Below are 27,957 nucleotides of genomic sequence, written 5' to 3'. Positions count from 1 at the left end.
TTTATAACGAAACGTTAAACATAAATACACTGATGTGCTGTTTATTTACGGGAATGGATTTTCCCCATTATCATACTAAAGAAAAATATCTCGTTAGATATATAAACGCAATACTTGATTTGAGAAACTGCATACTGTAATTTTATCGGAAGCCGCGTTCTTACTGCAAATTATTTTGAAGAAAGTTTGCTCTTCCTCACCACGCACCTTCGTGGGATAATTGCGGCCAGCAGTTGAACGATTCGACCCAGCAGTGGCAACCTTAATTGTTGATGTTTCTCGGCTTCAAAAAATATCTAATGATTCTACAAATGTTATCCAAACTAAAAATATGCTGGATGATAATTCGTCACTACCTGCATTTGGCGATTGGGTCCATCTCGCCTTCAGTTGCCCGTTCAGTTGGAGAGGATTATAAGGAAATTTTTCCTTTTTTTTTTTCGGTCTTTGGGGTATAATTGGAGAGACTGTAACGTTGCGCGCCTCCAACTTGCACGCAACCAAGAGGTGACTGTTTAACATAAGGTTTTTGATTGTTTTCAAAAACCTTATGCATTGACGTGCTATAAAATGCACTGATGTGCTACGTGTTAATGGGAAAATGTTTTCCCGAATATACCACAAAAGGAAAATATCTTGTTAGATATATAAAACAAACACATTGCTTAAACTCGTATGCACTGACGAGCGTACTTCTGCTTTGGGAATTGATTTCCCGAATAAGTAATAAATAACTACATTATACACTTCAGGCCTGGAAATGAATATTGTGGAGAACACATACCTGGTCTCTTGTCACACAAAATCTCGGTTGGAACCTCCAATTTTTATTTCTTTTGTCTGTGACGTCGTGGATGCTTCAGTGGGAACGGAATCAACACTGGTATTGGTGATGCATCACTTTAATTACACAACATAACACAGATACAACATTTAATTAATACATTTAGAAAAACTTGAGTACATATCCGAGTTGGTGACACAATCAGAGACGTTAACGAAGATAGCACTCGTCATCACTGGACAAATTTTATCTCCAGCTCGCTGGCGGAGCTTCCCAAACTCTCTCTCACAGGCGTCTCAACAGAAGTCTCATCTCTTTACGCATGCGTAATTCTCAGTTAAGTCGTTGCCATTCACAGTTCTTTAAATAAGGTGTTAAAATGAATTATAGTACTCGTAGTGTGAGGAGTTTGCTAACGACGTTCTCTCTAGTCAAGAGCATCATAGGTCTTTCTAGTAGAGTTCAGGAGCGTTCTTTACACCCCACAGGAAAAAGTCCAAACACGAGAATTACAGTGATCTTGGTGGTCAAGTTATGGGACCATTTCGGCCAGTTCATCGCCCTGGAAATTTCGTAGTTTGTATAACCAGACATTCTCTCGGCAATTCAAGGTAGAAAATGAAGTTAGGTTGCGAAGACCGACCCTTTTATTATACCATGTGAAATGCTACCTTGAGGCTCACCGTTTGTGTTCCGACCATGCATTCTATGACGAATATTGTTTGTATAGCTGCCTTCTATCACCTCCTAAAGTTTTGCCTACTTGTTTAGATACACCCTGTACATAGTACATATATATATATATAAGAGGATCGTTCAAATGAAAGCGGCATTTCTGTAATAACTCCGCCATTTGAAAAGAAAGATGTCTGGGCATGCTCTATAGAGGGCTCTGAGTGCTGGGATTGCATTCTTCAGATCCCTCCAGATGCGTGTGTGGTAGCGTCGGAGCACATTAAGAGCCAACGTTTGCATGATGGATGCCTCCAAACGGTATCAACGCGCGGTCGTGCAATTTTTAACAGCGGGAAATGCGAGTGCTTCTGAAATCTATCGTCGAATGCAAACTGTATAAGGCATGGAGTGTGTAAAATGTAGATTGGTATTCTGATGGTGTAGGGATTTTCGTAGTGGAAGAAGCAGTACTGACGACAATGCACAATCTGGTCAAGTGCACGTGGCGATCATCCAAGAAGCAGTTGCAGATGTGGACCGTGTCGTGAAAATCAATCGGTGAATCGCCACTCAAGAAATAACGGAGGAAATGTCTATGAGCATAGGAAGTGTGCACACACTTCTTGGGTGCTTGACCAGGTTGTGGTGACCAGGTTCTTTGGTGCTTGACCCTGTCGTCAGTACTGCTTCTTCCACTACGAAAATCGAAAATCCCTACACCATTGGAATACCGGTTTGCATTTCATACACTCCATGCCATACACAATTTGCATTCGATGATAGATTTGAGAATCACTCGCATTTCCCGCTGTTAAAAATTGTATGACCGAGCTTTGACACCGTTTAGAGGCATCGATGATACCAACGATGCCTCTTAACGTGCTCCGACGCTATCACACAGGCATCTTGTGAGATCTGACGATATCCCATGCAATCCCAGCACTCAGCGCCCTCTATAGGTACATGCGCAATCATCTGTCTCTTCAAATGGTGGAGTTATTACAGCAATGTCACTTTCATTTGAAGGACCCTTATAAAGTAGCTTATCTTAAAGTAAGGTCTTTTTATGAATGCTGTTTGAAATTTCCCACGTGCATGAAAATGAGTGTTCTCTTTGAATGCCGACATTCTTTGAGCAGACTCTAAATCCATCTGGATTCACGAGATCAATGTATAGGCTTCGTAATGAGAGGTTAAAATGCTTAACAAAATTCAGCGCCTAGGATTCCCAACTGCGAATTATAACTCATCGTTTGGTTCTTAACAAGAAATATAAAAGTTCTTGATATTGATCACCAGATCGTGAACAATCAGCTGTCATCACACTGTCACAGCTTCTTGAGTAGGGTTTTCAAAAACTCGTTGTTGGTTACAGCAATTGTTAAAAAAATTGTTTAGGAAAGTAGAGAATTGTATGTAAATTCAGAAAGCAATTTTCTTTTTCCAAAAGTTTTACTTATTTCTTTTTTATTGCATGCTTAAAAATAGCCCTTATATAAACCAGAATTCATATCAAACAAATACAATACAAATAATCTAATGCTTAGAATTCCACCTAAATTTAAGACACAATCAGAAGAAGATTCTTTGCGACTATTCATTCTTTTAAGACAAGATTTTCTTTCATCTGAATATGCTTTCAACCGGTTTATTCAACATGTTGCCTTTAAGTATCTATTCAGATCGGAATAGTTACATTTGAATAAAATTTAAATAAATATTTGACCTATATACAACTCCAATATATAACTATGCATAAGAATATATTTTCTATCTGTTAACGTTTTAACGTTCATTTACCGTTTTATGCTGGTAGAAAAACTCGACAAAGCGGAAAAAGGGCCACTGAACAACATTCTGAATGATCTTGGTGGCTGGCCGTTGCTGGAAGGGGGCAGTTGGAATGAAAATTCCTTCAACTGGATTGACACTCTCATTCAGCTCCGCAGAAAGGGCTACAGTCATGATATCTTTTTAAAATTCGTTATTGCACCAGATCATAGGAACACTGCCCAGCACGCTATATTGGTAAGTACACAGATTTGAGAAACTGCATACTGTAATTTTATCGGAAGCCGCGTTCTTACTGCAAATTATTTTGAAGAAAGTTTGCTCTTCCTCACCACGCACCTTCGTGGGATAATTGCGGCCAGCAGTTGAACGATTCGACCCAGCAGTGGCAACCTTAATTGTTGATGTTTCTCGGCTTCAAAAAATATCTAATGATTCTACAAATGTTATCCAAACTAAAAATATGCTGGATGATAATTCGTCACTACCTGCATTTGGCGATTGGGTCCATCTCGCCTTCAGTTGCCCGTTCAGTTCGAGAGGATTATAAGGAAATTTTTCCTTTTTTTTTTTCGGTCTTCGGGGTATAATTGGAGAGACTGTAACGTTGCGCGCCTCCAACTTGCACGCAACCAAGAGGTGACTGTGAAAACTGGATAAAACACAGAGTCTTGTGAAGGGTTTAAGTCCCTTTTTATTCAACGTAAAAATTACAATTGCGTGCTCTTGACGCTCACAGACTGCGCCAACTCGGCGGTCAAATAAAAATAATAACCTGAAAAGAAACTAAAGACAAGACTCTAACTACGAGGCTCTCTAAAATAACTAACTCACCGCGTTTTACAATATCGCTGCTAATTCAGCAGACTTGAAGCTCACTTGAACGATTAACGCTACTTCCCGCCAAGCACATAGGCCGAAACGCGGGGTTCTTCAATTTCTCGCTAACTACCTCCGCGCTCGTGAAGTAAGAATATCACACACCGAACTCGTTTCCTTCCTATTTAAATCATAATACTTCCGCTGATAATTTGAATCCTTGCGCGTTCTACTCAAATTTACATATTCTGGCATTGGCAGTTCCAGGGGAAAGTAAGGCTTGACAGGAAAGATAGTTTAAACTTAAAATAAATGTTAGTTAAAATAAATATAAACCCTACATTTGCCGCTGCCAGAATTTGGAAAACTTGGAAGCAGGTCCTACAAACGACCTGTTGTAAGTTTCTCTAATTCTGAACTAACTGGCGAGAACCTCGTTTACACAAAAAAATCTTATGTAACAAATTGTATACTAAAATTCTGTTGCTCGTTATAAAGCTCTCTTCTTACAGCAACTTTTCCTGGACTTCATCAATCAATCTTGGTCTTTCCTTCCAGCATCTGGAAGGAATAAGTATCAGTATCTTTCTAAATACATTATAATTTACACTTTCTTGACACAATAAATTTTTGTTTTTAAACGATTCGTTTTTCTTAGTTATTGCTTACTTCACATTCATTCAATTTTTCGAGCATTAATTTAACTTTACCCTGGCTCTCCACCGTGTGTGGTGTCAAACGGGAATATTCGTGTTTTAGTCTTACAACACTTCCCCTAACCACCATGATTTGTTAGAATTCAACGACCAAATAGACACACCTTACTCGACATTCTACAACTCAATGAGCTACTTTAATAATCTTAAAAATTCAAATGTAGGTGGAGAACCCTACAAAACACATTCATTCTAACTTCCCCCTCATTCATCTTTAAACATGCAGGCTTTCGCTCTACAGCATGACTTTATCTACAATTTAATACTTAAATTTTGACTTCATTGCTTTTAAGCATTCACTTTTAGCATCTACAATTTTATGCTTCTAGACTAAATTCTACTTTTACATAACATTCAAGTATTTACGTACATTTACAAAATTTTAATACATATGATTTTTACAATTTGCCATAAAATGAATAAGAGAAAATAAATTTTTACTTTACTCATTCTTCGCCAAGCTGGCGGCACTGAAACTAAAATTCTTATTAATACAAGAATACGAAGTTATTTTTATCTTCGGCCAAATTTTGGCTTTAACATAACAGAATTAGTCTTTCGACCAACAGAAAATGCTTGTTTTTAGCTTTTACACTTAAAGAAAATAATACTTTTGCCTTAGCTAAATAAAGTAAAACAAAACTAAGTCTCAACCGAGACGCGTATTTCCAAACCCTACCCCACTTTTCGAATTTTTGACGTCACGGAAATATCGACTAGTTTCACCTGGCAAGATGCCTACCCCACTTTTGACTACTATGGCGCGCTTTCGAAAGAATTGTGCTGCCCAATAGTGTGTTTAGGTGCTAATTGTGAGATTTTCGCAATTTAAATTATTATGAGAGGGAATTTACGCAAAATCTTTAGTGAATGGTTATTGTTTATCGCCGTAGTGTATTTGAGGAAAGAGGAGAATAATTCACTGCTGATGTATACATTAACAGTATGAAAAATCTGGAAGGTGACACTCGGCAATAAATGTGCTGCATTTCATCGCAAAATTCAGCGCCGCCAGTAAAACAAACGAAAGTTCGAAAAACTTATCCACATCTGAAGCCACTATACAAAAATTGTATGTGTGCCAATACAGCAATTTAAAAAAAAAAAAAAAAAAAAAAAAAAAAACACCAATTGCAGAAAACTTCAGATCAAGGAATAAGAAATAATTGCAGTGCCTCTATGTGCTTAAAAACTACGAAGCATTCTGCAGACTTTCGTGCCAAAATCAAGGTTGACAAATAGATTAATACATTTTATTGTTTCTTTTAGTGTATATATTTCAAAATTATTAAAATAACTTGAACAGTTGTTTAATTGCTTAAAACAGCAATAAAGTTCATTTATAAAGATATACAAGGAACTTCATAATTATCAAAATATTTCATTGCTTTGGTGAAAAACTGAAATTTACTAAATTAACTAAACTAACTTTTATAACATTAGATTTGTTCGTAACTATAGTATTATGCTCTGTTTTAAAAAAGCTTAAATACTTTATTCATTTGTTATACATTAAAATATTTTCTGATTTATTTATTAAATGCGTAATCAATTATCAGGATTACTAAATGTATTAAGAATTTCCATACATGCTTGTGCAGTGTGAATGCATGTTTGTGTAATGAACTTTGATTTTCATGAACGAAAAAGAAATACAATCTCCGAATAAGTACTTTTTTGTTTTCCAGTTCCTGTGTTTAGCTGTAAAAGTAAATTCACTTCAAGTATGTGTCTGTGCAATTGTGACGATGTAAATACTGAAATGTATGTATAGTAAAAACTCAACAAAAAAAATATCCAGAAAGCTCTTGAAGTTTTGGATAGCCGGGCATATAAAAAATGAAATATTGTAATAAGTGAATGGAAGAATAAACTACTAGTCTAAAATCATAAAAACAATTCATCTTATTTGTATCAACTTGACTATCAAAAGCCAATATTTAATATTATGCACGATTTTGAAAAGAATGTATGCTGCTGATCTTTAGAATATGATAACGGGTGATTTTTACAATGGTTGTTATGTGGATTAAGACTGCAAGTTGAAACTTTAAATATGAATAATAGTAATCTGAAAATTTGAAGTCGTAATTTTATATCCAACAATCTCTGCCAAATAACTTCCATGTTTGAAGTAATTAAAAAAAATATTTTTAACCACTTATTATTAATTTTATAAAGTGCATTCTATAATTTAAATTTTATTTACTTTCATCTATTTTTAATGTTTGCCATTATAAATTTCATGCTATGTACTTTTTTAAGATTTCATAGTTGCTAATTAAACTTCCTTTAAAATTTATTTAGTTATTCTATACATACATTTATATTTTATGTAAGAAAGGGATTTATGTGCAACAGATATACAGTGAAAAATCATTTAACATAAAACTGAGGGGACTGAAATATTTTTTCATGATAAAGAATATTGAAAAGGAAAAAAAAAAAAAAAGCATATATTCAACAAAATTAAGCTTATTAGAGTACATTTTATTTACATAGATATGTATATATGCATGTATTTAATAAAAACCAATGAAACTAAAACATCCACAAGAACTTAATGGAATTTAATACAAAATTTTCAATTTTTTGAAAAACAAAACATTTATTGAGTTTTGGGAAAATAATCTGATATTTTTCTTTGCATTGTCTTTTTTAGCATCAAATTGTTCAATGTCAAACATTTTGTTATTCATTTCACCATTGGAATGTGCGTCTGAATAACTGTCCATACTTTTTATGATGTTCCTCATTTCGGATGAGGTGGGAACAGGAACTGCATTATTCACTTTATTTTCGTCATCAGAATCTGCATCAATGATAATTTTTTAGCTTTGAACAAACTCCAAAATAACTTTGTCTGCCATAATTGAGGCTGTACACACATTATCATAAACTACTGCAACGAATTCTTCCGATAGTACAGTAGACAGTTCATTAATAAACTTTCTCAAACATTTCATTAAGTGTCAGCTCAGTTTCAATATCCTACTTCTCCATTTCTTTCGGCGCCGAAGAATCTGATACTTTTGACAATTGTGTGTAATGAAAATAATTTTCATTCATCCTTGGAGTTGCTGAATTCTATGCAGTGCAACATATGAGCCAAACTCACTAATTTTTACTCACACTGCCATGTATTCATCATTGAATTCCAAAGCTAACTGATGAGAGACGAGATGTTTGTGTGGCGTTTGTAGACGTGGAAGGCGAAAGTACCGTAGATAAACAAAACTGGCTCGTGTCACAGGCTATTCCGAGGGTATTTCAAAGCCAAATTAGCCTCTTTTCTACGAAACATGTGAAACCACCTCTCTTTCGTTTCACACGCCGCTTAAATCTCGCCAGCGATGCCAGTGTTTTCTGTATTTTGTTCATTTCCAGAAAGGATATCTTTTCATGTTAAGCAATTTTTGTTTCGTGTTAAGAGAAACAAATTGCATGAAAATACATAGTAGTTTGTTGGGACCGTTGCATTATTTCGTGTTAACCGATATTTCGCCTTAAGCGTTTTCACGTTAAACGTATTCCACTATATACAGATGTGTTTGGACTATGTATATACAAATAATTTTTTAAAAGAAAAATTTATAATCATTCCAAAAATTTTTGTGCATTATGCTGCTAAAAATTGATCAGTTAATATATAAAGAAAGAAATTTAGAACCAATTTTTCAGAAAGAATAAAAATTGAAATTCAAATTAACTTGATAAAATCCTGTTTAGACTAGTAAAATCTTTTTAAATTGGAAGATATTTTTAATGATTTTACTCCCCCCTCCCATTTTTCTTTGCTACTGCTGTTTGATAAGAGGTTCTAGTGAAGTTTTGTGTTAAAATTATTTTGAACTTTCAAAGATTTTCCACTGCAGGATTTTAATTTTTTCTACATTTTTAAGGGCATGTTTTCTTTCTTTCTTTCTTTTTCGATTCTTTTTAGACTAGAAAAATATTTTTAAATCGAAAAATATTTTCAATGATTTTCCTTCGCTTTGAGAAGGACTAGAATTTTTTGGTGAACTATTAAGATAAAAAATATATTGAAATGGTTCATCAGCTGATTCTGGATACAGAAAAGCAAGGATTTTGTTTTAGAAGGGGAAATGTAATTAAATTCGACATACTTCCTCTTGACGATATTATGTTAAAGTTGGTTGGATTCCTCACCTTTCTTGTTGTTTTATACTACTTTTTGGTTTTTCTTGTGATGGTTTATTTTAACACGTTGACTGCCGTGGGGATCACCGGTGACCTGCACTCGACTTGGCTACAGCGCGGTGGGTGCCACTGGCAATGCGACCAATAGTAAAATAAATAATTAAAATAAATATTGATACTGATAAATTTTTAAATAGTACCATTGTTACTATAATGGTTTGAAGAATAATAAATCGTAAAAATTTAAATTATAAATCACAAAAATGGTCTACAGATGTTTGGAGGTCGCTGGTGACCCCCAGCATGAAGCACAATTATATAGCATTATGTTCTGTAGATAATATTTCAACATAATATATATCGCATAATAAAAATTTCAAGTTGGCGTCATGCGCAAATCACGTAAAATGCACGCGGCAGTCAACGTGTTAATTTTTACATTTTAAATTATTCTTGTTCCACATTTATAGGATTTTATGAAGATCATTTGAACTTCAATTTTTTAGTCTTTGTGAAAAGTTGTTTCTAAATTTCTTTATGTACTATATATAAGAACTACACTCCTAGAAAAAACTAATTTATATATTTATTTATCCCAAATTTTCATTTTGAAACATTTTAGTACATGCTTTTCCTCAATATTTTAAAAGTTGATTTTTTGTTGATCTGAAATATGTAATATGGAAAAATTCTATCAAAAAACATAACTCAGAAACAAAACAGGAGATAAATAGAGATAATAATAATGTGGGATATTTGATTATCTTCCCCTAATAGTCATTTGAAACATTTTAGCGTGTTTTTCCATTCAGCTGAAACGGTAAAAATATAGAAAAATTCCCACAGAAACATTATTCGGCTGAGAAACAAAACAGGCAAAAAAATGGGTTGTCGTCAGGAAACTGATTGGTCTAAAACAGGCCTTCTTTTCAGTCGTGACCCTTTTTTATCATAGATTTTTTTCCACGACCCCAAAATATTTATGTAAATTTTGTGAGACCCCATAAGCATTGCAAAAATCTGACACGCGCGAGTGAAACTGTCAATTTTTCCACTTGTATTGTAAGATAGTATTGCAGTTTTAGGTCATTATCTTGAATTTCTCTGAATTGAATTTCTTGAATTTCTGAAATTGAAGACATAGAACAATGTGAAAATTTTAATCAAGTAACAGACGAAATGACAACGTCACGTGCAAAGCAAGTAAAATGAACATTTATATTATAAACAGAATGCGTTGAAACATTTTTGTTTTTCTCTTTGTCTGTATTGTCTTATCTTTATCTATTTTCAGATACATTGTGTAAAAGTATTGGGTAATTGTAAAATTATTATATTAAGTTTAAGAAATACCAAAACTACTAAAATTTTTTGCGACCCCCTGCTGTAGATGGGGGTTGCGATCTACAGTTTAAGAAAGTCTGGTCTAAAATAACGTTACAATATTTGATTTTGTTGGAACATTGGATAACTGAGGCCACAGCCAGTGCAGTTATGGCAGGTGTGCAAATTTTGGAATTTACAGAAATATCAAGTAACAAAATTTTTGGAATTAAGGAGTGAAAAGTTTTTAGAATTTAAGACCCACAGAGATTGAATAGCATAACAAAATGTACCTGCTGAAGCTAGGACTCCAGTGCATGGTTATATTCTTATAAGGAGTGTATGCCTGAATGCAAAGATGCATTTTGAGTCATCATCGCTAGGTCACCAGCCTACACAGCATTGTGTGATACATCATTCATGTAAATAAGAAATAAAATTGACTGCACTTTAGTTAAATAACCAATTTTATTCCTTGTAAGTATTATGCAAGAGTATTGTAATTGTTGAATAAGAATACAACACCTGCTTTCTGTTCATCTGAAATGAGATAGATATTCTAGCAGTTATTCCAGCAGAAGTTTGTAAGAACGGATCATTCTGTATTTAGTTAGATAATCAAAATACACAAGCTATGAACATAACATATTAAACCGTAATTCACTTTTCATATTAGACAGCCAATGTTTATAAATTTTCACATAAGTCGTACTTTCTCGTAAATTTGAAAATACTCTATTGTATGCTGTTCTGTTGAAGACAAGCCTGAAATAATTTTTTTTTTCAAAATGCAATTGATAACTTGTTTTTTTTTACAAAATTTTAACCTGGGAGTCATGAACAAATTTGTGGGGGGTCACCAAATTCAAAGAAATTTATTTGACAATAAAAGATATACAGAATTTGAAGAGAATTTTGGATGTTTTTTAACATTTTCCAGGAATTTTAAACTAAACATTTCCATATTTTAATTCTGATTTTATTGCTTTCACTTGATTTATGCATTATGTTTGATGATTTCCAAACAACTCGAATCAAATTTCAAAGCAATTGCATACGCGCAGCTAAGATTTAGTTTTTTCGGCTATCTTAGTAGCATCTTGCATGCAATTTCTAATTGTAATACGCATCATTTATAAACTATGTTTCTTATTTCTAATCAAATTTGTTGTCAAGTAAGCACATAACATTTCCTAAGCATTGGAAAATTCAGTAGTGTCTCAAAGGATAATAAAAACAATTTTGTTTTCGTTGCAATTTTGTTCATGATGGTTAAATGGCCCAAAATCTCTTGTAAGAGAAATGGGATGGATGCACCAACATCAAATAAACTTAGAGAAAAACTATTAATGAAAATGCAAACAAAAATGTAACCATTGGCTCTCTTTCTACTTCTAAAAAAAAAAAAAAAAAATTGAGTAAATATCAAGAAGAGTTTATTTTATACTGTTTTACATGTTGCATTATCAATGGAAAAAGAATATCCATTGTGTGTTAAATGCAGTGAAAACTTGGCACATGGAAAGCATGAAACCTGCGAAATTAAAAATACATTTAGAAACGGTACTTTTTTTATTTTGCCGCCGCAAACAATAAAGTCGCCAACAACGGTGCTGCTGATGCCAAATGGAATATCTTCACTGCCAACGTTTTCCGCCTCATTTTCGAAACAAGTCGCAGCCATTTCTTATGAGATTGTTTCTTTCAATACTGGCATACAACTACATAGAATTTTTACAAGATAATTAAAATTTATGCCCCAAGACCATTCGCGGTAATTAAGACAATTACACTGCAATCACACCACTCACCCAAAGGCAAAAATATAGAAAAGGCAAAATCAAGGGTTAAATTCATCAATTCTAATTGAGAATGCAGTAGCAAAGTAAAGCACTGCAGTTTTACATAATTTCTGAGTAAGCTATTTGTACGAATTGAAATAATTCTTGCATTTAAACTTGTATTCCAAATTAAGATTTAATTAAAAATTAATGTAGATAATTACTGAGAGAATTAGATTTTTGTAGCGTAGTTTACGTGAGATGAGATCACGTGGTGTTATGTGATATGAACCGGCTAATCAGGATGTTGAACCATGAAAACATAGTAAATTCTTAATATCTTTTTACAAATTTATTATCTTTATTTATTGGTTTTTTATAAAATTTTAAAAGATATTAAAATATTTGTGCCTTCAAAATAAAAAATTCTTAGAACTAACGTTTGTTAACATTTTGTATGTGTATACTGTATGTCGTCAACAAAGTCTGCTTGGCGAGATTTGCGCCAGTGAAACTGAAAAGTACCTCAGAAACTAAACATAAAGATTAAGTAAATAAATCTGAAGAATTTTTTTAAGGAATGAGCTGAGAGCATGAAAAATTAAAATGTATTTTTGAAAAAATATACAACAGTTCCTGAGAAGGATTTACAGGCATCCTTAAAAGTTTCATATTTAATTGCAAAAAATTTAAAGCCTCATACGATTGGAGAATCGATCATTCTTCCTTCAGCAATTAAAATGACATCATTTATGCACGCAGAAAAATATAGTAACGATTTAAAAACAATAGCACAAAAAAAAGATACTGTTTCTTACCAAATTTTTGTCATATCAGACACTATAGAATACAAAATCCAGTCTTTACTATAAAACTTGATGAAACTACCGACATTACTAAAATGTTTCATTTCATCGTTTATGTGAGATATGTTTTTGAAAACAACGCAGTAGAATATTTTTTATGTTGTAATATTTGGGAAGGAAAAGCAACTGGAGAGAAAATATTTGAAATTATTAACAGACATTTTGAAACAAATAATCTTACCTAGACACACTGTGTTGCAGTTTGTATTAATGTAAGCTTTTAAAACTAAGCCAATACATTGGCAAGGAGAATTGAACAAAAAAAAAAAAAAAAAAAAAAAAAACAGAAACATGCTTTTTCACAATTTACTAAAGAAAATAATACAGATTTCTTGTTTAAAACAACATATGATAAAATTGACAGAAATTTTTTTGAAAAATTTCCAAATAAGGAATTAGGTTGGATCTGTGACCCATTTTGCCTTTGGTGTTTTTAATTCGATGTATTCGATGAAAAAGAACAATTAATTGATATTTTAAGTGACGGAATACTGTGTGTTAAGTCTCTAACTTTCCAAAAATTTTAGTTGATTGGAAACTAATATGCCGATTTAAAAGGAATGAAAGTAAATTATTATGTTTCATACATAAAATTGTACAGTAAACCTTTAGCTTCTATTTAAAACTTCTAAAATGCTTATGTTACATTTTTCTGTTATATAAGCATTGAAAGTGGATTTCTCACTGAAATAGAAATAATTTTGCTATTGAATTAACATGGAGAACTTTTTTATTGAAATATTTTTTCTCTGTGACATTAGTTGCATCTACTACAAAATAAAGATTAAAGAACTGTTTTTAAAACATTTTGAATTCGTTGTCATATTGATCTATGAAGCACTAGATTGATGAGTTTTTATTATATTATTGACAAATATAGTTTTTAAACAATCAAAAAATTTAAAGCGGAGATAATTATTTGTCAAATATGAATGTGTTTTCAAAGAGGAAATAAATAATAAGTGACAAAAAAAAATTCAGTCAGAACATTCACACCTCTAACAAAGTAATTTGCTTTGATTTAATCTTTATAATACAATATATTTTAAAATGATAAGGCAAAATCCAATGTGAAAGGTTATGCGAAGATTACGGTAGTACCTAGAGTATTCAGCATTTCGTATAATCCTATAACCAGATAATAATAATATTAAAATAAATTTTATCTGAATGAAGTTTTCTTTTTACAGAAACAGTAAAATTATGCAATTACATAAACGAATACACTTTCAGACAATATAATATACACTTTCATATAATATCGTTTACAAGCGCAAGCCAAAGTTCTGTTTATGTTACATCTCGCCCTTCAGCGCATGCTCATGAATTACCATCCAGGCGAAACTAGTCGATTTGTCCATGACGTCAAAAATTCGAAAAGTGGGGTAGGGTTTGGAAATACGCAACCGAGACATATTGACTTTCGTCAAAACATAGAACTTCGTACTTATGCATAACATTTCGGAACAAAAGAGAAAAAAAAATTTATAAAAGGTTTTAACTTATCTTTGAGTTTTCGATGCTTGAAACTCCGTCATTCGTTTTTGGCAAAATTGGCAAGTTAGAGGTTTCATGGATGTTAATCTTCTCCTTACTGCCCTCCGAGTATCGTCCACATTAGTTTTTCTTTTGCGTCCTCTACATGCTGGCCTCTTGGCGGAGTAATCGTCTGGTGGTTGGCATTTCCGTTTTTCCCTGGGACGGCTGGTCTTGACGTCCTCCGGTCTGGAGTCCTTCTTGAATTTCTTCTGTTCCTCGCATTTTTGTGCCTCCTGTTGCCGTTTCAGTTTCCGGAACGGCGGCCTTGCTGGCACCTGACTCTGTGGCCGTGTGCGCATTCTCCTTGATGTATAATTTTTCCTGCAATCCTTTGTAGGTGGTGTTTTTCTCTTTACCACGGTTTCTTTACCCGGTGCATCTGTATTTTTGTTTTTCTTAAACGCTGGAGTCTGAAAGTTATTTTTTCTTTTTGATACCGACGTCCGGGTTGTAGAAGGGCTAGGTCTCTCTTCAGTTCTCTGTTTCTTGGGTGGTGGAATAGTTGTTATCTCTGGACCTTCTATTTCGTTTAGACTTGAGTCCTGCAAGAAACTTTTAAGGATTTCAAAATCATTTGGATTATAGTATTTTTTCACCTGGTCGGGACTTGCTTTACAGATTTCCCCTCTCTCGTTCTTAAGATATAATACTACTCCTTTGATTTCCTGAATTACATAGGGGCCTTCAAACTTTAGAGCTAGCTTTGCCGTAAAATTGTCTGGGGCACTTGATAAAGAAAATTTCCGCTTCAATACTTTATCCCCAACTTTAAAATCTGCTTCACGGCGTTTTCTATCATAATATATTTTCTGCCTATTTCTTGCCGTATCCGAGCTTTTAAGCGCCTGATCAATCAGCTTTTGCACATCTTTTTGTTTAAACTCCTGCTCTCTTTGTTGCACAAAGAATAATTTATCTAAAGGCGTAATTAACTTTCTGCCTAAAAATAATTCTGCTGGAGTTTTTCCCGTAGTATCATGATTTGCCGTTCTTAAAGCATAAGCTAATTCATTTATGTAGCCATCCCAGCGCTTGTGATGTGTGCTCACGTAACTGCGAATTATTTTTACTATGTTTTTATTAACTCTTTCTGCTATGTTAGCCTGTGGTCTATACGGAACCATTTTGATATGGCGTATGCCAAGTCCATTGCATATGTTTTCAAATATTTGACTAATGAATTGTTTTCCGTTATCGCTAATGACTTTTATCGGTGCACCGTATTTTAAAATGTATCTGTGTAAGAATGCATCTGCGACTGTTTTGGCTGACGCGCGTTTAAGTGGAACAATTTCTGTCCATTTTGAAAAATGATCTACTATTACTAAAAGAAAACGATTTTTATTTAACTCGCTCTGGGGGAAGGGACCAAGGAGATCTATGCCTAAAATTTCATTCGGAAATGTAGCGCGAATGCTATTTAATTACCCGGCCGGGCTGTAATTAATATCATTTATTAACTGACATTGATTGCAGGACCTGACATACGCCGTTACTATTTTGTATAATTGCGGGAAATATACCGCCTCGCGTACCCTTTTTAAAGTCTTTCTGACCCCTAAATGGCCCGCTATTTTTGCTTCGTGTAACTCCTTCAAAATGCTTAATCGAAGCGAGGCTGGGATGACTGGTTTATACTCAAGATTTTCGTTTGTTGTTTTCGTATAGAATAATAAATTATCTATTATTTCATAGTTTTTTGCTCTATTCCTTATCGCATCGATATCTGTGTGCTCAAAGCTTTCGGGGTCTTTCAAATAAGCATAGATATTTCCGAATTCAGGATCAGCTTTCAGTTCAGTAATAACCGTATCTCTAGAATCTAAAATTTTTGAAGTCAACACAGCGCATTTAAGTTCATTTCCTTCATCGTCCAGTTTTATACGAGAAAGTGCGTCAGCTACATTGTTTTCCTTACCCGGTTTATATTTTATTGTGATATTATATTCTTGGAGTTTTAAAGCCCATCTTATTAACCTGGGCGTTAGGTTTTTCCCCGAGTAAAGTCTACCAACAGCCGCATGATCCGAAAAGACTGTTACTGGCGATTTGCCGAAATAAACTCGAAATTTGTGTACAGCCATTAATACGGCTAATGTTTCTCTTTCTGTAGCTGTATAATTCCTTTGTGTCTGATTCAATGTTTTACTAAAAAATGCCAGAGGATGGTTATTTTGCATAAGAACCGCACCCACCGCATAGTCTGACGCATCTGCTGCAATTTCCAGGTTTTCGTCCCCCTCCGGGAATTTTAAAACAGGGGCATTAATAAGCGCTTCTTTTAATCTTTCAAAAGCTGTGTTAGCTTCCGCTGTCCACGTAAATTTACCCCTTTTTCTTTTGATTACTAAGAGTGGTTCAACAATATTAGCGAAATCTTTTATGAAAGATCGATAGTAAGAACATAACCCAAAGAAGGAAGAAAGTTTCTTGGCGGTGTTGGGCGGTGGAAAATTCTTAATAGCTTTTATTTTTGAATCTTGCGTTTCTATACCCTTTTGCGAAATTTTATAACCGAGATATTTAAGTTCTTTAGTTGCGAACTTGCGTTTTGAGGCGTTAATTGTAAGACCGGCCTCTTTTAATAATTTAAAAACTTGTTCTAGATCATTAATATGTTGTTCCAACGTACTACTCGTTATAATTATATCATCTAGATAAATTAAAGTTGATTTTCCTAGGACAGGCTTTAGAACAATGTCCATAGCTCTCTGGAATGTTGATGGGGCCCCACACAACCCAAAAGGCATGCGTAAAAATGCATAAGTGCCCGATTTTGTTATAAACGCGGTTTTATGTATATCTTCGGGTCTCATAGCTATTTGATAGTAGCCAGACGTTAAGTCCAAAGTAGACATATATCTTGTCGATTTGATCTGTCTAATGATCTCGTCTATAACCGGCAAAGGGTAAACTGGAAATTTGGTAATACTATTTAGTTTTCTGTAATCAATAGCAAACCTCCAAGCCCTTTTATCCGAAGGAGGAAACTCGTTCTTTTTCCTACATAGTACGACTGGACTCGCGTACTCACTATTTATGGGCGTTATTATTTTATTCTTTAACATCTCCTGAATATGTTCTTCGATGATTACGTCTTTTTGTTTGTCATACCGATAAGGTTTAGTCCTACAAGGTTTTTCGGCATTTAATTGAATCTTGTGCGTAACTATTTGGTAGTTTCCTGGTTTTTCTGAAAACAAATGAGAAAAATTACTCACCACTTGCTGTATTGCTTTACTTTCATGGTCATTCAGATGGCTAAGGTCCAGTTAAGGTGTCTCCACAGGTTCCACCACCCTCTGGTCCATCTCCAACACCACGGAACTATCTTGAAAATTTAATTTGGCCCTCGCGGCCCTTAAAAACTCCATACCTAAAATAAGAGAATGTTGCAGATCTTTCACTACAAAAATTAATACTTTGAGACTTTCCTCTTTTACCTGTAAGTTTAATGATAATTTCCCGATGCAGTGACATGTTTTTCCTTGCGCCGCTATAATTTCCGTATTTTTGGTTTTAAATAATCGTACCCTATAAAAATTCTTTTTGAAGAAATTTTCACTCATAAAATTTCCTTCTGCTCCTGTATCGATGAGGGCTTCTACTGGTACATCGCCAACCAGGACTTGTATAATTGGTAGCTGTGAGTTTTTTACGATGACCGTATTTAAATGTCTATTTGAGGGTTTTTTTAAAACTTCCGGGGTCTGGACCCTCCTTTTCACAGGCCCCTCTACTCGTTTAAAGCTTTCCTTTCAATCTGTGTCTTCTGGGTACGCGGATGTTTATTTTCAAATTTTCTTTTTGGGCCTTGACCTTCGAGTTTCGATGCGTTAGCTTGATAGTTCTTTCCCCCATAAGAGCGATTTCCATTTCTGGTTTCCTCATTTGAAGATTTCCTTCGGGTACTTTGAGAATATGTTTCCCCTCTCGCTTTTTCCGCTATTCTGCGATTTTGAAACTTCACCGCCAATTCGAAGAGTTCCTGCAATGTGCTTGGGTTTCTAATTTCAAAGTAGTCTTGAACAGCGGATAACAAACAATCTTGGTAATATTATTTCAATAATCTCCGCATCGGGTTTCTTCCCATACAGCATATCCGTTAGCTTGATTTTTCGTAGAATAAAGTCCGTCAATTCTGCTATATCCTGTTGATAGAAACTATATAGTTCGGCTTCCAGCCGTGCGCGATCTTTCACTATGGGGAAGGCCTTCACTAACGATTTTTTGAAATTTTCAAATGTATATGTCTGGCTTCCAAATTCCCCTAATAAAAATTTGCCTATATTTTCCACCATAGCGCGGCCTGTCCTCTTAGTGCTGATGTGGCGATGGCAACTTTTTGTCTTTCAGGAACAGGGTAGAGCTGAAAGTGGTTTTCTAGACCTTCTAGAAATACCGCCACCGAATTTTTTCCGTCGAAATGGACGTTTGGCTTGATTGACGCTCTCAAAGTCTGGACCAGGTATCCAAATCCTTCTAACTGGCTTGTCATTTCTTGGTGTTGTCCAGCGGCTTCCATCCAGTTTTCGGCCATTTCAGTTCGATAAGTTTTCGGGCGCCAATGTAACGTTGCGCGCCTCCAACTTGCACGCAACCAAGAGGTGACTGTGAAAACTGGATAAAACACAGAGTCTTGTGAAGGGTTTAAGTCCCTTTTTATTCAACGTAAAAATTACAATTGCGTGCTCTTGACGCTCACAGACTGCGCCAACTCGGCGGTCAAATAAAAATAATAACCGGAAAAGAAACTAAAGACAAGACTCTAACTACGAGGCTCTCTAAAATAACTAACTCACCGCGTTTTACAATATCGCTGCTAATTCAGCAGACTTGAAGCTCACTTGAACGATTAACACTACTTCCCGCCAAGCACATAGGCCGAAATGCGGGGTTCTTCAATTTTTCGCTAACTACCTCCGAGCTCGTGAAGTAAGAATATCACACACCGAACTCGTTTCCTTCCTATTTAAATCATAATACTTCCGCTGATAATTTGAATCCTTGCGCGTTCTACCCAAATTTACATATTCTGGCATTGGCAGTTCCAGGGGAAAGTAAGGCTTGACAGGAAAGATAGTTTAAACTTAAAATAAATGTTAGTTAAAATAAATATAAACCCTACAAGACGTTGGATAACAATCGGGTGGTCCAATTTCTAATCTCAACGAATACAATGCTGATTTTTTTTTATATTTCCTTCTGCAACATAAATCTACTTTGCATTTTTACTACTAAATCTTGATTAGTTTACAGAGTTTGACTTTCTTTGGTATCATAAGCTAGCGTCAAAGTCCTAACACATATACAGAAAATTATTGCTGATGTAAAAACAGAATCTTGAAAATTTTTTTATTAAAATAGAATTTTAACGTAAATGCACTTCTAGTGCTAACAGAATTGACCACCGTTTGTGGCAATGCATATAAAGTAGCAGTCAAGTTCAAAATTTAAAACTTAGCCTAAAGAACTAAATTAACCCTTTAACTTTAATTTTTTGTTACTTCAGAAGTTCTCATGGCCTAGAAGTTAAATGTTGGCAGCAATAACGCAATATTATTTCAGAAAAAGTCCAATTTTGTTTCAAAATACCTATGTTGGAGCAATTTTATGTATAAATCTAATAGACGTTATATCTCGTATATCCTAAGTCACGCTTTCGAGAATTGATAAACACAAGTTAAATTTCGTCAATCGGCCCAGCGAAACGAGAAATATAGAACTTGACCATCCCCTTTTTTTGTGCAGAAAGTACAAATTCGATATAGAGAAGGGACGTAACTTCCTTTCTTCATATGAATTCATTTAGTGTTCTCTTAATTTTGCCTTCTGGAAGTTAACGGAAAAAAGAGGTGCTGCCTAAAAGTATATTTATATCAATTTTGAAGTTTTTGTTTGTTCAAAAAAATTACTTTTCTTGAATAACTCATATTATACATCAATACCTTTCTTTAAAAGCTGAATGCAGGATCATTCGGAATAGACAGCATGTATTTGGTGCGTGGATTAAATGATTCCCGCACTGCTTCTTACTACGCACTGATGGTGAAAATAGCTAAGCAGATGGGAGCAAATGAAGCAGCATTGGGAGAGCTGAATGATGTGATCAATTTCGAAATTGAGCTAGCTAACGTAAGTACTGAAGTACATACTTTTACAACACATGCAACATGACAGTTTCATTCAATGCACCTTTCTTAGTATTAATAGTTCTAAGTTATCTCTCATGTAATAATTCATTTTTTGAATATCTGATTCGTAATTTCTACCCTGAATTAGGAATTAATCACAAAATAAAATTTATGCTAGATATAATGGGATTCTTCATATAATAGGGATTCTAAATTGGATATGATATTTCTTTCGTTCCTTTAAATTTTAAGCATTTTTATAAATAAGTATTTAACTGATAACAAAATTAGAATACTAAAATACCTTTGATAACGTTTTAAGGCTCTGTTTTTTCAAAGATTTTCTTAGTGTCCTGTGATTCAGAAATTCAGCATAAAACATTTCAGAGTTACTAATTTTTCTAAAGACTTCATGCAAAACAAATAAATAAACACAGGCACAAAAGGAATTGGATATAAATTCATAAAATTATTCAATACGTAAATAAAATTTTTATGTACTGAACAATCAGTTTATCTAACAGTTTCAAAACACAAAATAAAATAAATATTTTTAAAAGAATAAAAGTAAATTGATTCAGCCAATCTTTTTCTAAGGAGCACAGACGCAAATGAATAAATCTATGAGCCATTTTAGAGAAAGAATTTAACCGCTGGCTGTGATTGAACCCATTTTAAACGATTAGCATCCGCACCTTTTATTGCTCGAATGCTTATATATGTATATATATATATATATATATATAATTACTAAATATATATATATATATATAATTACTAAATATTCATCATTATTTCGTTATTTCAGTTTACATTTGCAACCACAATTTACTTAGCACTCTAATCGTGTCTATTCGAGAACATTTACATTTTTTATACCATCGCAATAGGAAAAAAAGCGGCCAGCGTCTTACCAGCAAAAGAACTAAAAGCAAAGGTTCGCAGTTATCCAATATGGCAGCTTATTAAGAGGTAGTTTTAAGTTCTGAATTAGCTACGTCATTAGCGTTATGCAAATTATATGATATGGATTGATTTAGAAACGACGCAGTCCAGAAAAGAAATTACTATTTTTGGAACACCGAGACAAAATACCAAAATTAAAAATGAGGAAAAGCTATTTTTATCTTACATATTATATCACTTACTTTATGCCATTTGTGCTGCACTTAATAAACTGCAGCATTTCTTTTCCAAACTTGAGTCGATTTTTCTTTTAATATTCAGTCAAGCAGGAACCCAGAACTATTTGTTAGTGTCATTTGGTAGTAACATCAGGAATAAAACCATACAAAACCATTCTTCACTTCACACATTAATAACATGCAAGAATAATTTTAATAACTGTCATTGTTGAGTTACTTCTGCATTTTAAAAAGCGGCCATCATTCCGTCCGTTTTAAACATACTGTAGTATAAACCCGCAAAATATCCTGTACAAACCCGCAAAATACCCCCGCAAAAATTATTACTACGAAACACCTCCAAAAAGTTAAAATAATACCCCTAAAATTTATTTATGCAAATAAAGAGAAAACTTCTAAGAGAACAGAAACGAAAATTCCTTCAATGTAAAAATAAATAAATAAATAAAACTGAGTAAGTAAACATTATTTATCTTCATAATTATTTAACTGATATGCTATGAAATTTGCAAACTGATAAAAGTTTTATTTTTCTTTATAGTTATCTCTGCCATACAAAGGTGAACCAAATAGTAATGATCTATATCAGCAATACACCGTTTCGAATCTTAGGGAAGAAGTACCACAGGTTCGTTATTGTTGAGAATGTAAGCAATTTTCGTTTTCAGTAATTATTTTCTGATACTAAGCTCCGCAGAATGTAGAACGCTGTACCACTTCATTGTGCCATTAAAAATTCTGCTTATTTTTGTTCCCTCTACTTGCTTTTATATTTTTGCCACATAGTTTATAATTTTGAATCCTTCATATGTAACCTGCTAGCTATTAAATTTGCTACACCAGGAAGGAAAACAAATAACAGAATCTTATTTATTATAACAGTAATAGTGCAATACGAAGACATAATTAAATTTGCAGGTGGTTTGGGCTACACAACGTGCAGAATTGAGTACGCAGAGCTGCCACCTTTCCCGCAACAACGGCTGTAATACAGCTGGGCATCGAGTCAAACGGAGCTCGGTGACAGATTCGGGTACTTCATTCCATGTTACTTTAACTGTATACTGTAATTTATCAATTGTAGTGGCTGGCAAGTAGTGGCATACTCTCAGCAAAACATCATAAGATGTTTTCAGTGGGTGACAGATGTGGAGAACATGCTAGCCAGGGCAACAATCGAACAATCACTATATCTGTCAGACTTAGGGAAGACTGCGCCTATTGGGATTTTCAATATAATCATCTTACTAGTACCAGCTAAACAAAAATAATACAATTATAATACAAAAAAATACCTCTCGAATACGCTCCGAGTGTGCTGACCATTACAAAGAAGACGGGAGAAATACCTTATAAGTACACCATATTAAAGCAGAAGGAAGCAGTAAAGGAAAGGGGGTCATCCTAGGGCATTGCAACAATATGAAAAACTGATTCCTGTAAATAAAAAGACGGAGATGCTCCAGCTGATAAGGCTGAAGGAGAAGCAACTCGAGTAAATCGCCGAAGCAACTTGAGAGAAATGTGTTGCATGAAAGAATGCAGTTGCCCAATCATGTTTGAGGCAAGTTTGAAGAGTTTAAATGTCGAACGGGAGCTTGTTCCGTCTCCAGGCATATTGAAGTAGCGAGATCAGACATGAAGGCAGCTGAGGAGTACCTCCAAACGCTTCCGGCCCCGACAGATGTCTAAAAGTACATCGCCAAGCTAAGTGAAGTAAAGTTAAGTGTCTGGGATGTAAAGTTAAGTGCGTATTTAAACGGGTGAATCTCTGAGTTTATTCAGAGCGTGTTTTCGCTAGCCAGCACAGTTTCGTTGCTATCTCGATGTTACGCCTCTTGGTTATTCGGATTATCGTCACGCCTGTTAGGCTTTGTTGAGTCAACCTAAGCAGACGTAACTCAACGTGCTTATCCAGCAATATTCTGCCTTAGATTTGAATTGATTTATATTCTACGTTTAAGTTTCGGGCAAATTTGACAGTGTTTTTGTAAAGCACGAAGATCGTGCCTTTCTATTGTTTGTTGGAATTAAATAAAGGGTTATTTTCATCCTTCTTCTGTGCTAGTAATTCATTCACGCTTGTGAGAGAATTCGCCAGGTTCATTGTAGGATCTAGTTTAGTTTATGTGGAACAGAAGAGACAGATCTGATAACCGAACACCTGTTTCTTCGCAGCCTTGACGTAACGAGAGCAGCGGTCCCATCATACACAAATTCTGCGAAGAATATTACAGTATTGCAAAGAAAGTTTAAAAATTATCGAGGTGGCATTGCAGTAGGTTTCAAGGAAAACATTAAACTCTGAATGGAAGAAGCTGCGGTCTGAAACTAAGCCCGAAAGTGATTTTAAAAGATTTAAACTCGAAAAGCTTGTGTCGGATGAGACGGTACTGTCGGGAAAGACGTGGGTATGGAAATGGATGAGAAAGAAGTAAACAAACTCGCTCAGCATCTCTCCGAGGCAACCCAGACTTAGAGAACTTATAACGGAGGAGTTAAATAAATGAGTTACTCATCAAGAAGCGAGAAAAGATTTTATAGATGAAACTTGTTTAATACGTTTAAGAATTATTCTTAAAAGAAGGATGAAACAAAGTTCTTTCGACAAGTTTATGTTTGAAACACGGTTTAGATGAAAGCGACGAAGGAGTAGAGCAAAGAAAAAGGTTTGAAGAAAAAAACAGTAAAGAATAATGCAAGTACGACGTCTATAAATAAGTACATTAATTAAACCAGTTTATTTCTTTACATTCTCTTTTATATGTTTGTATTATGTTTTATGAAGTTTTTATTAGTTTTATAAAACGTAGTGCATTTGTTTAAATTTAAAATCATACAATAAAATACTAAGAGACCTATTTAGGCGTCTGGAACGAATTAATGGCATTTAAATATATTACAATGGGAAGAAGTATTTCAGGATGCTTGACTTATGAGCTCGGTCACCAATGGATTAAACTTGTATGCTGAGGTACTACTGCGTTTGCTTTTTATAAAATGCAAATTATTATTATTTTGTATTTTTTCCAAACTGCAAGTAACTTTTGGTTAGTTCACAATCAAATCCATTGTTTCTAAAAATTATGGTGACATTGAGTTAAACTTTTAACTCTCAGCTATGTTTTTATTTGTAGGTATTTGTAGGTACAGATACATAGAACATGGTCTGGCTGTCAAGACTAACAGCCCGTAATTTGAAATTAACACATTTTACAGAAGAAGATATTTAATTGAAAGATCTGGTGTCTAGGATTTAAAATAAGCAAAGGGAAATTATGGTTGACGAAAATAAAAGTACTCGCCTGATCAGTTTCAAAAATGATTAAAAAACTCCCCCGAAAGAGAATTCGCATCAAATAATGAATTCAGAAGATGAAAGAGAAATAACCGAAAGGCTCAGTCATGTATCACAGGATTAACAAAAAAGGGTGTGAAATTCAGACAGAGTATAAGACGAAAATAGATGTAACTTTGAGTGCGTCCAAATTAAACTTAGGAAACATCACCCGTAAACAGCCATTCGCCCTGATCCACTTCAAGATTCTTAGAGTCAAAGGTTTTGATGCTCTGCCGTCAGTGGTCGTGCAGTAATTCAACTCATTTCGCTCTTTTCATTATAAAATTATTTCTAAATTTCTTGTTTTCTGACCTAATTCTTTAAAAATTAAATTTCCATTAGTTCTATTTAACCGTTCATTTTAAATTACCGTATATTGAAAGGCAAAACATGTATCACTTAGACTTTATCTCCTCATCATTTTTTACATTTTCGTTGCATGAGTCACTTAGCGAATTTTCAAATTGTCGCCATTCGTCATTAATTATTAATTGCCTATCAAAGCAATTAAAGTTTCGCTACTTTGCATTACTAGGCGAATCGATTCATGCATATTGTTTTCAGAAAACTGAGAGTTCAAACCTGGAAAATTTATCTTGTAAGACACCTTAATAAAAAGTATTATTTGGTTGGGTTATCGCCATATTTTGGTCAGAAAATATATCACAAGGAGAGCACTCTATATGCGTAAAGGCAAACTTTCCAAAAATCATTTTCTTGCCCAAATCAATGGAACTTTAGAATTTTTTCAGCTCTCTGTTTCTGAGATCATCCGTCATATTTTATCGCTTATGCCCCTCAAACAATCTTAACAAATGCAGGTAAAGTACAAGGCATCTACAATGAGCACCTCTTGAATAATTTCAGGGTTTCAATAGCTTTTATGTTTCAATTAATGCAGAGAATATAACTGTAATATGATGTTCTAATTTTGCTCCTACGTGTATATTAACATGATTTTGGATACAATTACGCTCCAAATGCAATTAATTGCCATTCCGCCAATCAGCGCACCTTGCTCATCGGTCAAATACATATTTAGTCTCGGGCAAAAAAAAAAAAAAAAAAAAAAAAAAAAGATTTTTCTAAGCAAAAATAAAAAATGCTTTCTGAGCCACAAAATAAGAAATTTCATTTGCTTAAATGTATGGGAAACAATTATAACGCTTTTGATCGTCCTTCCTTTCCCTCCCAATAAATTGCATTATAAGTTTTGTCGAAATATGAGTAAATGTTTACCATTTTCTTTATTTTAAGAGTATACATTTTATTATTATTAGGCGTTAATATTTCTCAAATATCATGCATAAAGAGATACGTTAATTTTTTTGTGTGTGATAAAACAGGTGAAATGATTTAAATTATTTTTGCAATAGGTTGACTGGCACAAATACGTCACAGGATTACTGAATGATGGACTTATTAATAATGAAGTATATATTAATGTTCCAATTTTTTTCGAAAGTCTTATGCAAAGATCAAACAAGAGGTAAGACAGAGTTAGCCAAAAATTACATTTAACTCAAATCTATTTCAAAATCTATTTGCCTAAGCATGATGAGCGAAGCACTGTAAGTAAAATTCTCATAAAGTTACATGAAATAAATTTAGCAATGTTGTTATTATAATGAAATATGTAATGAAATTGATGAATGTAAGAAATGAAACTTCTTTCGTTTTCCTGATGACTGCCTGAAAAATGGGCTTATCTAGTAACATTACATAGGAAATTTTTCACAGGCTAAGAATGATATGCCAGGGCTACAAATAATAAGTAGAGAATTAATGCTATGCGTAACAGGTAAAGCAGTTTTAAACTCATGTAGTTAAATATTAAACGTCATTATTCAAATTATCTCTTTTACAAAGCTTTACTGGTAGTTTTTCATAAAAAATATAATCATAAAAGATTAGAAAAGGGATGAAGAGTAACTGCATGAAGTTGCCTATATTAAAATTATTTAATAAATTATCAAATTGTAAAATAATTTGCTTTTAATTTGTTTATCTGATATTATATTTTTAGACTATATTTTCCATGAAAATCGCCAATATGTATTTAATAAAGGAGATCAGTAAAATAATGATCTTTAATAGTTAACTGCATAAGTGTTAAATTCTATTAACTGTTATGCGTAGAATTAATTTTCTATTAATTTTCAGTTTTTAAATGCTTAAGTTCTCGTCTTGCTCTTTTAACAAAAATTTATAATATGATTCAAAAATATTAAATATGTAGCTTAAAATATTTCTTATTCCTTCTGGCACTCACAAACCATTATGCGAATATACATTTAACAGCTTTTAAAGCGTGAAACATATGACTGCAGTGTTATCATCATGGGGTGATTTGTAGGTGCTTCATTTTTTTACTGTTATATTTTCTGCGACGAGATTTTAAAACGGTGATGTTTTTGAATCGCTTTATTTTTGACGACGATGTCTTAGAATTATGACGCTTTTAATTTGCTTTCTTTTTTCTCACAATATACGACGGTGTTTTCTCCTCGATGTTTTCGTTCGGAACTTGCACTTACGCAAAAAAGGAACCAGCAAAAAAGGAACTTCGGGCTTTGTTTTAAACTCAGAAAATATGTTACTGAGACTGTTTAATTCATGAGAACAAGTATAGAGATATAACTGTATCTTCCATGTATAAATGATCAGAGGGTATACGCAAGTCTAAAATTGTCAAAATGATTGAGGAAGAAGCTAAAACTGAAGGTTATGTTTTTAATGAATTATTTGTTTCAAAAGTTAAAGAATAGTTACAACTAGATCAATAATTGATTGAGAGGTTGATTTCAGATATGTTTGATGTTAATGATATGGCGATTCATGAAATTTTATCGAAATATTTGAGGAAATGGAACGCTGCTCTTC

The 27,957-nt window shown here is 33.7% G+C and overlaps 1 protein-coding gene across 2 annotated transcripts in view; it reads left to right on the top strand.

Annotated features, from left to right (window-relative positions):
* The window catches only part of LOC118191468 (neprilysin-2-like), a 126,887-nt gene that overhangs the window by 75,281 nt on the left and 23,649 nt on the right, over positions 1–27,957 (top strand). For both annotated transcript variants that reach the window (XM_085815076.1, XM_085815075.1), the window contains exons 9-12: positions 3,276–3,487; positions 20,417–20,590; positions 22,276–22,362; positions 26,451–26,563. In XM_085815076.1, the coding sequence (XP_085671202.1) occupies positions 3,276–3,487; positions 20,417–20,590; positions 22,276–22,362; positions 26,451–26,563 (586 nt within the window). The remainder of the gene's footprint in view (positions 1–3,275; positions 3,488–20,416; positions 20,591–22,275; positions 22,363–26,450; positions 26,564–27,957) is intronic.

The sequence above is a fragment of the Stegodyphus dumicola genome, chromosome 4 (assembly GCF_044657685.1).
Source record: "Stegodyphus dumicola isolate Sdum_Otavi_A_Nest chromosome 4, ASM4465768v1".
Classification (NCBI taxonomy): Eukaryota; Metazoa; Arthropoda; class Arachnida; order Araneae; family Eresidae; genus Stegodyphus; species Stegodyphus dumicola.
This window is presented reverse-complemented; position numbering and strand designations above follow the sequence as displayed.